We start from the raw sequence: 15,235 nt of genomic DNA on the forward strand, positions 1-15,235 counted from the left end.
AGTGCATTTGGTCACTGAGGTTAAATACTTTATCACCTTTCACCAAGTCTCCTGGGTTACAAATCTACCAGCACATTCTAGACAAATCTGCCAACAATTATTTGACACGCGTATCAATCTGAGCCATTTCTGTCTCACCACAGACTCTCAAATGACGATGAGCTGAAACGGCACCATTCCAAGACCATTGTATTGCAGTTTGTATATTTCAAGTTGTCCTGCAAAAACCTCTGCAGGACAAGCTTGAAGAGGTCATTTAAGGCCGTCCTGGGGGTAAATCTCACTGCGGCCAATAAGATTCTTTCAGTATTGCCCTCTATTAAATCATTCCCACTGCAAAATGCTGCCACCATGTTTCATTAGAGGGATGATTTGCAGGGCTCTGACCCTTCCGTTGTCCACGTGTTGAACGTACTTTATGAAACATTTTTATTCAGTCTTAATTGTTCTGCATTTGAATCTGATACAAAAGGTGCTTCAGAAATTAAATGTAGCCATTTTGTGTTCAGATTAAAAATTGCAGTGAAGTGACCGGTTGATGGATATTTGGTGAGTTGAACCATTTTTGGCAGTGATTTCTTTGAAGAGCCTTTCTAGAGAATCAAAGACATGGAGACGTCAATCCTTAAAAGGAAATGTTTATTAAACAAAACACACATTCACACATGTATAAAAGGTCAGCTGGTTGTATGGTGATGATACCTGAGGGCTGACCTCCCTCAGGATGCGGCAGGTTTCTAATAAGGCCTTGGGTTCATTCAGATGGAAACATCGCTGGCGCAGCAGAACAATTCGATGAAGGGGATTTGTGTTTCTTATTTTGTATTTTTCTCATCTAGGACGGCAGAGGATCAGATCACGTTCATCTGAAACACTTCGGACTTGCAACGATGCCTCCACCTGAATAAAACCCTGAGGTTCTACCACTGCTCAGTGAGGTGAATACAGCACAGACTGCATGTTAACAGTTGCAGCACGGCTCTCCCCGCGGGAGTGAAGACAACATGACCATATGAAACACAGCAGTGTCTGTTCAGGAGTGCAGTCTGTCGAGTGACAATCTGGATCGTCCCCCCCTCCCTCCCCCCCCACCCCCCACCCCGCTTGGTCCTGCTGGGTCTACAACAGTCCTGGATGTGTTTGGTCCTGGATTTAAGCCCGGTATGGAGCGATGTACAGTAGTTCACTTTGGCCGAGGTTGTTCCCGATTTAGAACATTCTGGGTGAAGCCCGCTGACTTTTGTCCTGGTTACACCAGGCTGCCGGGCCAGGAGACCACGGTCAGCGCCACCCGGCTGCGCTGCTCCTTTAACATCGGCACCAGAGCTGAGTGGCTCATTCCTGCTGTGGACAGGCCGTTTACTGCAACTATCATGTCTCCACACCTAGAGCAACACAGTTTGAGAAGTGGACTTTACACTGCGGCAAAAATTAGTTTTCGAACAGAGCAAAGTTATTTACCTTCTTCACCATAATGTGGCAAACTAAACGCGCGTCTTCGTTCAGCTAAGCCTGTCGCGATAAGCAATCGATCTTAAGATAAATTGCAATTAGTTGAATAATTTCCATTCTGATCCATTTTTGTAGGGATAATTTTGTTTATTTATGGTTTCTGTTATATATATATATATGTGTATATATATATGTGTATATATTTTTATTTTATTTTATTTATTTTAGTTGTGATTAAGGTCTTTGAGATGGCAAACATGCAGTATTATTCCATTATCAATACATTAATTGAAAATAGTCTCAAAATAACAGAAATATTCAACTTTTCTGAAACTTTTATGGATCTTACTAGTTAAATTTGCGGAAAATACAAAATATATATATTTTTAAATAACCATGTAAGTATCAAAGAAAGTAACCGGTAAAATCCATGAGAGTTTCAGGAAAATGGGCTCTAATTTCCAGAAACTACACAATAAGTATGCAATATATTTTGTAAAGTAATTTGGAAGTTCCTGAAACTAACTTACAATTTCTGGGAAACTATGTAACAGTTGCGTAATAATCGCTGATTGCTCACTTAAGGCGGCCATCGTAGTATGCAGGCGTGCCGAGGACGATGGTCTTGATGAAAAATGCCTGGTTGCCGTGGCTTTCCTCGTAGCCCCCAACGATGCTGAAGCCCCAGCTTCCGGGATGGCTCCTCCGCAACACAATCTCATGGCTACTGTGCAGGTAGCTGCAAGAACAGAAAAGCGCAAGTATGTAGAATAAAGTCATCTACTCACACTTTTAAAATGCTGCATTACTTTAAAGTTGAGAGTTGAAAGGACCCTGGTACTTTTCCCACATTTGTTACAACAACAAACCTGAATGTATTCTATTGGCATTTTATGTGATAAACATCGACAGGCAGAGCTTGAGCTGGTCTTTCTCACCTGGGCAGGCCCAGCCACATGACCCACGAGGGAGACCAGTTTGCATCAAAGTCGCTGTCGTGGCCGTGAGGCAACAACTCGTCATGGTCGTGCTCCTCCACCATGGTGACCTCCAGCACTCTCAGCTGCACTGAGGGCGAAGCGGCGCTGGCCTTCAACGTCCCGACAGCCTCGCTGTGGCTCAGGTATGTCAGGTCCTGACCGTTGATGCTTAGCAGGACATCACCTGATGGGAAGGAAGCAAAAAACAAGAAAAGAGTTTTTCGGGTAACGCTCAGGTGTACCTGACTCCTGGCCGCTGAAAACGAGGGTGCACCTCTTTTGATTCGTCCGTCCCGGGACAAGCAGCCGTGTGGCTGAACGCTTGTCACGAAGATCGGCAGCTCCCCGCTCTTGCTGCCCCGGCCTCCTGCCACGGTCATGCCAAGGGACTCCAGGGGTTCCTTCTTCACGGTGATGTGTTTCTCCTTACATGTCACACACTGGGACAGATCCTGGGAGACGTCAGAAACCACAGTCAAACGTTTCTAGTTCATCCCAAGACGCATCCTTCTCTGAAGACTCCAAGCTAAAAATACAGTTATGCAGTGTGCAGATGGGAAAACTCGCGTGCGCACACACACACACACACACACACACACAAAACCTTACTCTGTGAGTGCTGGTGCGGGACAGGTGTACGGGCACAGGGCTTGGAGTAGAGCTGTGATTTGGCAGGAAGTGATCAAGGCAGTACAGGTCTCTGGTTGAGCTTGATTTTGGCGGCGGGGGTGGGGTTGGTTTGTTAGGTCGGCCGATCAGGAGGTGGACTCTCTCTCCGCTTGCCTGCAGAAGCACAGAGATGGTGTTTCAATCCTCTCATACATCAGAACTTTGTTTGAAACAAAAAATTTTCTACATAAGTATCTTGATTAAATCGAAACTTACAGAATAAATGGTGACAAATTGTATCTAATGTGAGTTTGTAGAAAAATACTACCAGTTGCTTTACAATATTTTAATAGAAATTCTGTTTTATTTAAATATATGTAGAAATTATTTATTTTTGATTTTTTTTTGTATTTATTTTACCTATGATTTATTTTGCAAAACTTAATTTTTGCATATTTTTATACTTCCTTTTGGGTCTCAGTTGCTTCTAAAATAGCCCAAGCTCTTACAAAACCATCCAGCTCCTTTTAGCAAAACGTTTTTTTGTTTTTTTTGTATGTATATATTTGGAAAATGAGCCATTTCAAAAACCTCCCAATTGTTGAGTCACACTGTGCTGTTACCTAGCAACCCCAGAGAAGCCCATCACCTAACAACAAAAGTACATTTGGTCAGCTGGTTTTACCACTGTATGCGCTGTACAATGGCTCCTGGAAAACAAGTGTTTTGTTATTGACTTAGCACCCAGGAATCACTTCCTACATTCTTGTTCGTTGTGCAGAAGGCTCTTCTTCTGCTTTTCAAAGATGTACGATTGCATAATTGTGCATCTGTTTGCAGCCATTTTCACGTGAGAGTGTAAACATTGAGTTGTGGGCGTGGCCAGCAGCAGCTATTTGGATTTAAAAAGACAAGAGGCCCTAAAACAGCTGATTCTGAAAGGAGCTCAAAATCAGCAGAACTGAACAGACTGAAATCTCATTGTCTAAGAATGATTTTGTGAGCAAAATGTAATGAGCATGTTTTGCATAGCCCATAGACCTATTCTAACCTGTTCAAGGAATCGCAAGACTTTTGCACAGTACTGTGAATCTACTCCTCCTCTGAATATACCTAAATAATCTAACCATCACAACAACCTGCATCCACACCTGTATGATCTGAGCCGCCTGTTCAGGCGTGCCGTGGCAAAGGTCCTGATCGTTGACAGCCAGCACTCTGTCGTTGCTGCGCAGTCTGCCGTCCTTCGCGGCCAAGCCTCCTTCCAAGAGGTCCAACACAAACACCCCTGACTCGTCCGTTCGACGGACCAGCTTTATGCCGAGCTGCTCTGTGGAGTCACGCTTGTGAAGCGTGATTCTCAGGGTGGCGGGGCTGGAGGGGGCGCCCTCGGGCGTGGAGCAGGGGGCGTGGGGCACAGCCGGGGTGGTGGAGGACGAGGAGGAGGAGGAGGGAGGAGCCCTGGAGGCACAGCGGCGCTCCCTCAGCACGGTCAGCTGCAGGGTGGTGCAGGGCCGCGCCAGGGTGGAGCGGGCAAAACTGTGTGGGACGTTACTGATGTCCACGTTGTTCACCTTGGAAACAAATTCATCAGAGCAGATGTGCGTTAATATAAACACGTTTTTATTCTCAATAGAAATTAATGATTAATATGCTATCTTTTATCTCTGCTCCTAAACAATGAATACATCCTTTAAGTTTTTAAACTTTTTTTGACATGTATTTGTTGCCTTTATTCTTTCATGCATATTTGAAAAGTACTTTAATCTCCCCTGGCAGCCATCCAGTGTGCCCAAATGCCTGCTCTCACAAAGTGCTGATTATTTATACACATCTCCTCTTTGGAGCTTTGTGGAGCTGTCAGCTCCTCCAGACTAGCAGCAGCAGCAATCAGCAAACACCTGATTGGATTGCGCCTCTGCTGAGCTTATCATACGAACTACATCTTAGTGCAGCACTCCTAGAAACGTTGTAAACGGCATCATGGAGGAGGACTGTTGTGACGACGAGCTGAAGGCGGAGTGTCAGAGCAAAAGCTTCTTAAAGAGACAGAAGCGCAATTTCATTGACAACTGAAGGTAACACAGTTACTTTATTGTGCAATAAAATTGAATTATGTGCCTACAAACTTCATGATATTGCCTCTTTAAAATCACTGCCACTATCTGAAGTTAACTTATTTCTGAGTTTAAGTGAGACATGCCTCCTTTTATTTTTTTTAATAGAAAAAGTGAATGTTTTATAAATGATGAGCAGAAGCTGATCCCTCACCTGCAGTATCTGATCTCCAGCCAGCAGTCTCCCGTCTCGTGCAATGACCCCGTCTCGGTACACCTCCTGAATCACTATGTTGATGAGAGGCGTCTCGTTTCCGCCGACGATGCTGATTCCCAGCTCAACGTACGGGTTGGCTCTGTGGACCTCTATGGTGGTTATCTCTCCTTCGGGAAGGGAGGGCAACTTCACACACCCTAAAAGACAAACCAAACAGCTTTAGGTCGCTTTCACCAGAGACAAGCGTGCGCAGAGAAATGAAGGATGACCTACCTTCCTCTGCAGACAGAGGTGGAGACTCGGGGCAGTCCCAGCCGGAGGAGGTGGAGCTGACGGAGCGGAGGAGATGGATGCAGGGGTTACTGAGGGGCCGCTTCACCCTGGGGACCACACACTCCAACCCCACCACACCTGGAAACGGGCAGGAACACAAAGAGTTAAGTCTTAGCATGTCATCCGCCTTCACTCAGAGGGAGCCTGGAGGATCAGCTCACTGTCTTCTTCATTGCTTTCTTCAAACGCAGGGTTGTCGAGGCCGGCGTCGTCGGTCCACGTAGATCCATTGCTGCAGGCGGTAGTGGGGCCTGAGTGCGGCGAAGGCGAGCGGTCTCTCAGGTCTGTCTGCGGGGAGTGAGGCGACGTGGGAGGCGTGGTCACCATGGCTCGCTCATCGCCGCTCTCACACCGTGGCCCGTCCACAGTTGTCTGCTGACACCGAGTCCCAGGACACCTTTCACCGAGAAACAGGTCTGTTACGCCATCAGATTCCTCTATTTGCAACAGATTTTTTGACAACTATATAATTGGTTATGAGTTGGACTTATTTTACTTGGTAGGTTCTTTGGGACTTGTTGTAATTTGACGCCATTTTAAGTAAAACTGCATGGACCTAAATTAAAGTAAAGCATAGACTGAGAAATCCTTTCCCAACAAATTGATGTTGAATTCTGCATCAGTTTCTATGCTGAAAAGCTGGACCTATTTCAGAGTGAAGACAAGCATTACTATGACCCATTCTAACCAACACATTTTTTTTTTCTGCTTCTTTCCTGAAATAGATTCTGCACAATTTGGAGTTATGGATGCTTTCTCTCTGCAAATATCAGCTTCATGGGGTGGGTTGTTTTCTTGTCTTCTTGGAAATGCCAAATGGTTTGCTTCAATTGTTTGGCGAGATCCTTCATCTGTTCATGTTTTGGTCGATTCATGTTTTCTTTGTAATGGTTTTGGTCAGGTGTGAAAAGGGCAAAGTTTACAGCATTTTCAAAGCATTGTATATTTTGTCCTTGGAAAATTTTATGTAAAATCTCCATTACACTGACTTGTTCTTTATAAGTCAGTGTTTTCTAGACAATACAGTTCATAATGCATGTCCATTCTTCTAAGCTTTACCTCAGACTCCACTCTTGTAACTTCAATTGCAAGATGGGAGCAAGATGAAACTATTTTTGATAATTCTGGCAACAGTGGCGTGTAGAGTCACAACAAAAGTAAGAAAAATGGCGTAACTCAAACAAAGTTTAAAGATATTTCAAAACAATCTTCCATGTTGTGTTATCCTGAAGAGAAGTGACATCTGTGGTCAAACTTAGTATTCTAGCCATAAATTTGTAGACGACTCGCAGCATTTACACTGTGAAGCTGGATTATAATCACTCTATAGTTATCACTAATGGATTGTGCCTTTTTTTTTTTACTTTAGAAAAACTGTAAATGTTTGTCTTAATAAAGTTCAATCACATTCAATTGTGATTCATTTTAAATAGGGATGCTAAATAAACCCTGTGACATACATGGGTACATTTAAAAATGGTTCTGGGTTGGAGCTCTCGCATCGAATCACAGTTGTCATAATATTATCACGTGCAACAGCAAAGGACTCTCTGGATGCGATATTTGGTACAGCAATATTTCAAGTGTGATGCATTTGCACGCTGTTTGCAAAAACCTGACTCACTGCTTATGATGCACAAAGTCGGAATAATTGTAAGTGAGATGTCAAAGTTTGTGGCTAGCTGGTAGAAACTTCTTGATGACAATAAAGAACCAGAAAGAGGTGAGATATGCAATTCATTTGGATTCGATAATAAAAATAAAAGCTGTTGAATTGCATCCGTCCCCATATATGCAGACAACTGCTTTATGTGCTTGAAAAGGTTGAATATGAAAAGATCAAAGCTGCTAATGTAAGGAGAGACCCTTCTTTAAAAATACACACCAACAAATGGACTCAAAGGATTAGACCGTTCACATCCTTGTTTGACCCTGCAGTCTTTACTTCAAGCGGTATACAGGAGGTGGGTAATGCAACATAACAAAGGTCTGCTGAGAAACATTCAAAGGAACTTTGTGCAAGGATAGTAGGAAAAAGCACTAAAGGCTCTGTTTTCAATCAAAAGATGCACTGGTCAGATAATAATAAAGAAAACCTTACAGAAGACACTTCTTTGGTACCAATAACGAACAAGCCCACAAATAAAACGTTGCATTTTGGCAGATCTTTTGCCCTGTTGTCCTGTGTTCTAATCCGCAACATAAACAACATTGACTCTCAATGTCACATGTGGACTGCAGACCCTTGGCTCCGATTAGCTTCTTACTGCAGCAGGGTAAGCGTGTGTGGAACCCACGTGGGGCCAGAGAGTAATCTTTACTTAAAAATGTCAGCTTGTTAAACTCATTTGATCTGTCTTACATCATCCCTTCTTGACATCTCAACATGCAAAAGGGAAAATAAGTATTGAACACGTCGACTTTTTGGATAAATGTCATAAAATTCTCACCGGGTCCATGATTAGGGTGAAGGTGTTAAACGAGAGTCATACAGCGAATAGTTATTGAATACCTAGTCAAAATGGTCTTTAAAAACCACAGGAAAAAAAAAACAAACAGGAAAATTAGTTCTATCAATATTTGGAAAGCAATCAGGGCAGAATGGCTAGTTTGGTAGTAATTGATAGTCTGCAACCTTATTGTTGCGAAACATACCGAAGCGATAATCTTTTCTGAACTTCTCAATATTCCATTGACCACAGTTGAAGCCATAATCCAGAAGTGGAACTAACATAATTTCACCATAAAACAACTAGTTGCTCCTCTGTCTAAAGAGTCAAAAAGTAAGGGAAACAAGAAGTAATGCACTCAAATTCCACATTACACACTCACAGCACAATGCTCCACTAATGAAAAAAAATAATTGAAGTTTTCTTAACGCTTGCTGGAGAGTATTGGACAAGCAGGGGGAGTATGGTCTGGTCAAACGTGACCAAAGTTAAAATATTTTGATGTCACTGGACATCACCAAAACAAAAGCCACACTAAAAGTGAGTCTTGAAGGTGTGAACCTCATGATGTGACGAGGACCGTGTAACTGAAGGGATGACGTATTTGCATATTTACCGAGATATTCTTAACTAGAATCTAAAGATGAAACGAGGGCGTAACTTTGTGCGTGACAATGATCCCAAGGAAACCCTCATTTGGTTTCAGGGAAAGAAAGTTCAGCTGTTGAAATGACCAATTCAATCACCAAACTAGAACATTAAAGATCAGAACACTTAAGATTTGAAGACTGTTTCAAAGTCACACCTGAGAAATGCAGGCCATGCTAGTTTCTGAATGCAGGAGATGGCACAACAGGGCACAGTCTTAGTTAAAAGAAAAATCAACATCTCTCCTATTAAAGCACCTGTCTCACAGCCGCTTCTATCATACTGGTATAGACGGCACGCTAAGCTTCTTAAGGAACACATCCTCAACTTCAGTGTGGCGTTAGGCTGGCAGTGGATAGCCAGTGGTAATCCGGTGTCAAACACTCATGCATACACCATTGATTAAGTCTACTCCTATCCTTAAATACAAAATCGTTATATTTTAACAGGATATTTACATATTTGCATAACTTACATTACCTATTTTCACACCTGAATATCCTACAGCAAACTAGATGGATTAAGGAAACTGGCAAACACATACCAACCTGTGTCCTATAGAAAAATGGAATAATCAATTAAAACAGTCAAACCAAGTACAAAAAAAAAAAAAGAGAGTAAACTCAAGCCGACACCAGGAAGAAACAGATTCTGTTACATCCCCAGAACTGTCATCACGTCACTACCGTGTGCAACTCACCACAGGCCTGGGTTGCCCTTGGCCGTTTCACAGAAGAAGTGGTTGAAAAGATCTCTGGTGTTGAAGTTGCCCAGCATAGTTGTGAAATGAGAACATGAACCTGCTGGCCAGCCAACCTATGACTGCGGTAGGGAACCACTAATCCTCCATCACATGACCCGCAGCTCAATAATCCCTTCTGGGTCTGACAGCACCTGGTCCAAATGGGCTGACAGCCAAAGTGTGTAGAAGTTAAAGGTAACGTGGGTAAATCTATCTGATTCTTAGATACTGGTAAAAAAAAAGACAATGAAGACTGAATAGTTCAGGCAGGCAGTTTGCAACATTAAAATCATTTTATTTTTTTATTGGTAGACGAGTTTTATTTCGACAACAACAATGAGCTTTCACAAGAAAGGATGAGGTTTTTCGGTATGTCGAGTCGAGTGCCGGTATAATAACCTAATCTAATCTTCCATACTGCTTTCTAAGCCGTCTACTGCACCACCACCACTAAACGTGTCAGATCTGCACTAGAAAAATTCCTCACAATCTCCATCTTTTTCCTAAGTATATGTGGGAGGTTTCTGAACCAGTTTTAGCTTTGCTGCAGAGAAGCAAATACTGTCAGTATGTTCAGCTGCTTATCAGCAGCTTGATCTGCAACCAGATGAATTCACAGCTTCCTCCAGTCTCCAAGCAACCATCCAATGCGGAGTTTGGAGATGTGTGCGCCTTTCCGCTGCTGGGGTCCTTGTGGGGAGCCCCGCACACAATAATCTCCATGTGCAAGAATCTGATCATGACTAATCATGGTCAGTTTAGAAAAAAATCCCAGGTTGACCAACTTATCAGAAAAAGAGGCTGCATGATCACTGAGGCGTCTGGGACATGGAGTCTTTTTTTTTTTAGGCACGACCCCGGATAAGTGGAAGAAAATGGATGGATGGATGGATGGATGGATGGATGGATGGATGGATGGATGGATGGATGGATGGATGGATGGATATCATCTGCATAGAAAAGGAAATTATTATCATTGCAGTGAAGAGGTTATCCAAAAGAAATGCATGCAGATAGATAGTGAATATTTTTGGGACCAAGGACTACTTCTTGATGTATACCACCATTTGACTGACCTAATGAGGGTAAATTATTGTACAGACTTATTGCATAGAGGGCTTTGTTTAACCTGTGTGAGGTACTAAATTCAGGGCAGGGTCACCATGATCCCAGAGGATAAAAAAATACTTCTGTTGATAGCTTTGGCAAATTTTTACTCAAAAGAAAATATAATTATGGTATCTCTGCTGTCGGCGCTTAGCAAGCACTTAACTGCCAAACCAGTAAAGTATTTTGTAGATATCTTACAGACTGCCATAAAACAGAAGTCTCCTTATCTCCAAATTGTTTATGAAATACCAATTGACAGGCATACATAATGTCTGACCTATGTGTACACAGCTTGCATCAATCCGTCACTTGATTTATAAGTTAATTACATCAGCTTTATTACCTGTGCTTGAGGTGCGCCTCCAGGTCACATCGAGGCATGCTGAGGGAGCAGACGGGACTCAAAGGGCAGGTCACGGACAGCTTGTCTAGCAGCTTGTGCACCAGGATGCTGGATCTGCGGCATGCCTGCAGCTGCAGCCTTGTCCGGTCCAGAGGGCAGAAATCCCTATCCTGGAGGAAGCTGCGCAGGCAGCGGGCGCAGAAGGTGTGTCCGCACGGTGTGTCGAGCGGCTGCACCAGCGGCTGCAGGCAGATGTGGCACACAAGGTCGTCGTCCACCTCCAGGCGGTAATTGTAAAGGTGGTTCTCCCAGCTGCGGTGGATCTGGCCGCACTCTGGACACGCGGCCTCCAGGGGCGGCTCCGAGGGCTTGACTGCGTCTACGTCGCAGCCGGGGCTGCCCATCGCTTCTCCTTCGGCGCAGCTCAGCTTTGGCACAAATGACTCCAGTTGGGCTGCAGGGACGGGAAGGGGCACACACTCCTATCCCATAGGCCTCAGATGTTGAATAGGTTGCAGAGAGGACAGAAGCCCTCCAGCGGCTGATGGCACATAGCCCTGCAGGTCAAAGGGCACAGCAGAAATGCTCAACAGCTGTTTCAGGAAAACGAGCATCTCATTATGCGCTTGCGAAATTATGCGTGTGGCAAATGCCTTGTGCACGTGTCTGCGCTAAGTGCGTGCGTGCGTGAGAGCCTGCCGAGATTATGTATTGCGGCTCCTGTCCGCTAATCTGACGGTATAATCTCTCTTTTGCTCTCGCCTGCTCCAATCTTCCAATTCCACAGAGAGGGAATTATATGGGATTGAGGCAGAGAGAGGACTCAGATCAGAGAAAGTGGGATTGACAAAAGCAGAGGCAAAGTCAGCAGGAGGCAGGGAGCAGCGGAGGCAGAGAAAGAGATTTGAAGAACGGTGAAAGAGATCAACGGGGATGTGTAAACAGACACAAAGCAACCGGCAAACAGGAGGGAGGGACGGAGGCTGCAAATGCTGAGAGGGGAGAACAAAGGAAAGTGACAGGCTGGATTTATACACACTCAATGTTCAGTGGAGGCACTAAGGACTTGCCTCAAGCAAGATCCTGAAATAAAGCACTAAGCTGAGCATTGGGGCTCCCTGAAGCCAAAGGGGAGAGTCTACTCAGATCTACAGCAGCTCTCCACTGCCTCTAAATAGTTTACACAACCCTGTTCAAATGTAAAAAAAAAATAATAAAATACACCATAAATAATTTCGAAACTTTTTCTACCTTCAATGTTACATATTTGTTGTTGAACAATTAAACTAAAAATATAAGTTAGGTGGAAAAGTCCAAAAAGATAAATAAAGGCACACCAACCTGGTTGCATTAATGTAGACTGATTAATTTGTTTAAGCAACTTTTGATTTAATTTCAGCATTTATTGTGAGTCGAATTAACCTGAAATAAAGCCATGTTGTAGGACTTTTTGTAACTATCTCTACTGTTTTCCACACATCCTGATTAAGGAATAGCATTGCAGATTACTCTTTTCTTCCAGTGACACCAGGCAGCTACAGTCTTCAAATGTTTTGTGAGAGACGGTGTCATTGTCCGAATAAACAAAACCACACAACCCAAAGGCATTTTTGGTATATAAATAACACTAAAGATCACCATTGGAACACAAGGCATGGTGGTAGTTGGTTGATGAAATTATGAAGAGTTTCAAATTCTGGTAATTTTGGATCCAAAACCTGCAGATGCCTCCTCAGTGTTGGTTCTGCTATTCGTATACCCCTCATTCCAAAGCACATAGGCTATAGTCTTCTAATCCTCAGTACTAACCAGTAAATTCCTTCTCAACCCATTAACTACATGCATAAAAGCAATAGAAATCCTTTTCAGGGCCCAAGTGAGAAATAAGTTACAAATTTTTCTTTGCCATGGTGTGGTATTTCCACTAATAAATTTGATTAGGATTTCATTATTCAGAATGTGTATCACTTTTTTACATTATTTTGATAGTCAAGTTTATTTACCTTACAAAAACAATTTGACAGGAGGGGTGTACTTGTGATCCACCGTATCTAAACCTCATCATCACCACACACTCCCCTTCCTGTGTGGGCTTGATGCCATCAGCTGACGACAGAGGGCGTGCTTCTCCCCTCAGCTGGCCCGGCCAAGCCACAGTGACTACCTGCCTCTGTTCCTGTCTCCATGACGACCTGGATCCTGTTCTGCTCACTGGGGCTTGACATTCAGAGTGAAGCCAGCGAAGGATGCAGGGGACTGAGGCACACAGCAGATGCACTTCTCCCAGCAGGATGCTCTCTACTCCTCCCCACTACAGCCACGAAAGCTCGTCACATGGTGATCAGACACCCCCCTCCCCGTTTGATTTGCCTTTTGTTTTTTAGCTACATTTTGCCCCCCCCCCGTCTTTTAAATCTACACCCGTACCCAGCAGTTACCTACATGTACGTCTCCTTCCTTTATGTGTGACTGGAACGCTTCTGTCCCCATCCCGTAGCTGGACATGAATTAATCATGAAGACACAAGGCTTCTCTGTTTCTATAACAAAGCTGTGACATCACCACAAAACACGCAGGCATGCAAGCAAAAAAAGCAAACAAGCACATGTCAAGCACAGGAGCCTTTTTTTTAGGCAGCAGTCCCTGAGAAACTAACCTTGTCAATAAGTAAAGACTTCAGATGTCCTAATTATGAAAACACCGAGATCCATTTTAAACAGAGCAGGACTCTGTTGCAACCTAGAAGTAAACTTGAAGATTGTAAATCATTACAGCAATCCTTTATATAACCTATTAATAAATGACAGGACTAAACCTGTGCTGTGTTGTTTTTTTTTTTTTTTGTTTTTTTACAAGGCATAATCAAATACCACAGTGATACATAAAGGAGTTACTTATTCAAACATGGCATGATGTTTAAGGCCACAGATCTCAAAACTCGAGTCCTTTCGGTTTAGCCTACATTTTGATAAAACCCCTCATCCTGGGGGGGAGATGAAAAGAAGGAGGCCTGCTGCTGTTCTGCAAGGTCTGTGGCAACTGCCTGCTTTTTTCTCCACACAACTACGAGACAGACAAGCGCTGATGATAACAAAAACTGTCTCTGGTTTAATTGGAAATTGCATCCCCCCCCCCCTTTTTTTTTTTGTCTGTTTGTTTATTTACCCCCCTCTCGCTGTCATTATCCTCATTTTTTTCTGGGCAACGCACAAACTGCAGCGTCATAATTTCCGATTGTTTAGACAGGAACGATGTTGAAATTACCCCCCCCCCCCCCCTCCGGCCCCCCCACACCTCTCCATCTGTCTGACTCCATCCCACCCTCCTTCCAGGAGCGGCAGAGCGAGGACAGAAGGACAGAAGAAGCGACAGTACCAATGCAAAGCCAGCCACACACTGACACCACCACTCATGCATGCAGATGTGAGGGATGATAGCTACCTTTATCGCCGGCGGCTCCTCCGCGCTGAGCGCTCGGGCCCCGAACAGGGGTGGTGGGAGGGGGGGAGGAGGCGGACAATTGTCAGCGGCGGGACTTCGATCACGCATTCGCCGCAACCGAGCGGACCGCAAACCCGCACGAAAACGCCCCCGTGCCTTTGCCGACGCTGGCTCCGCCTACTTGTGTCAATCAAAGTGGGAGTGGGCGGGGTATGAGTGAGCCAGCTGAGGTAGAGGTGGCTTGTGATCTGCCTGTACAAAAACCTACTTTTAAAAACCTTGGTTGTCTTGAGTTTAATTTATTTATATAAACGCATGTAATTTTCATATTCATGCAACATTGTAAGGGGGGCGGCTTATGTCTTTCTCAAGATTCTCTCATGCATTTCAGTAGTTTTTAATATGGGACTTGTGGCTCTTCGCCCAGGGCACCATCCATTTAGGGAGTGGAAAAAGAACTCAAAGAAAGAACATATTTTATTTTGCCTTTACTACAGTTTTACCTATCTGTTTGTCTGTCAGTCTGTCTGCCTATCTGATATTTTACACTCAGATGTCCTGGAGGACCCCATCAATTGTTTCTTATGCCTCTTTTGCTTATGGTGCTCCTCTTTCAATTTGTGTCTCGCCGCATGGTTAGGCAAGGCAAACGATGTTGAAGTCAGTGATATGATCCTTACCCAATATGATTTACAGGTATGATTTGAACGTCCCTCTTCTTTCTCTGCTCTCTGATCTGCCATGCTCCTTTCCAACTCCTGGATTTTGGGGCCACAGCTCAGGTAGATGAGCTTTTGAGAAATTTGCATAAAAGATAAAATAAAACGGACATGAAACATGACTTCTAATCAAA

The 15,235-nt window shown here is 43.9% G+C and overlaps 1 protein-coding gene across 1 annotated transcript; it reads right to left on the minus strand.

The window, feature by feature from the left end:
- Window positions 1–622: 622 nt before the first annotated feature.
- lnx2a (ligand of numb-protein X 2a) lies at window positions 623–14,645 on the minus strand. Its single transcript, XM_017301981.2, has 11 exons — window positions 14,383–14,645; window positions 10,942–11,498; window positions 5,810–6,045; window positions 5,589–5,726; window positions 5,313–5,512; window positions 4,193–4,615; window positions 3,042–3,215; window positions 2,707–2,884; window positions 2,391–2,616; window positions 2,033–2,191; window positions 623–1,385 (listed from the first exon to the last, which is right to left on the minus strand). Exons 2-11 carry the CDS (start codon window positions 11,343–11,345, stop codon window positions 1,250–1,252), a joined length of 2,274 nt encoding a protein of 757 aa, XP_017157470.1. The 5' UTR covers window positions 11,346–11,498; window positions 14,383–14,645; the 3' UTR covers window positions 623–1,249.
- Between the last annotated feature and the right edge of the window lie 590 nt (window positions 14,646–15,235).

Source organism: Poecilia reticulata, chromosome 20 (assembly GCF_904066995.2).
Source record: "Poecilia reticulata chromosome 20, P_reticulata-male-v2, whole genome shotgun sequence".
Taxonomy (NCBI): Eukaryota; Metazoa; Chordata; class Actinopteri; order Cyprinodontiformes; family Poeciliidae; genus Poecilia; species Poecilia reticulata.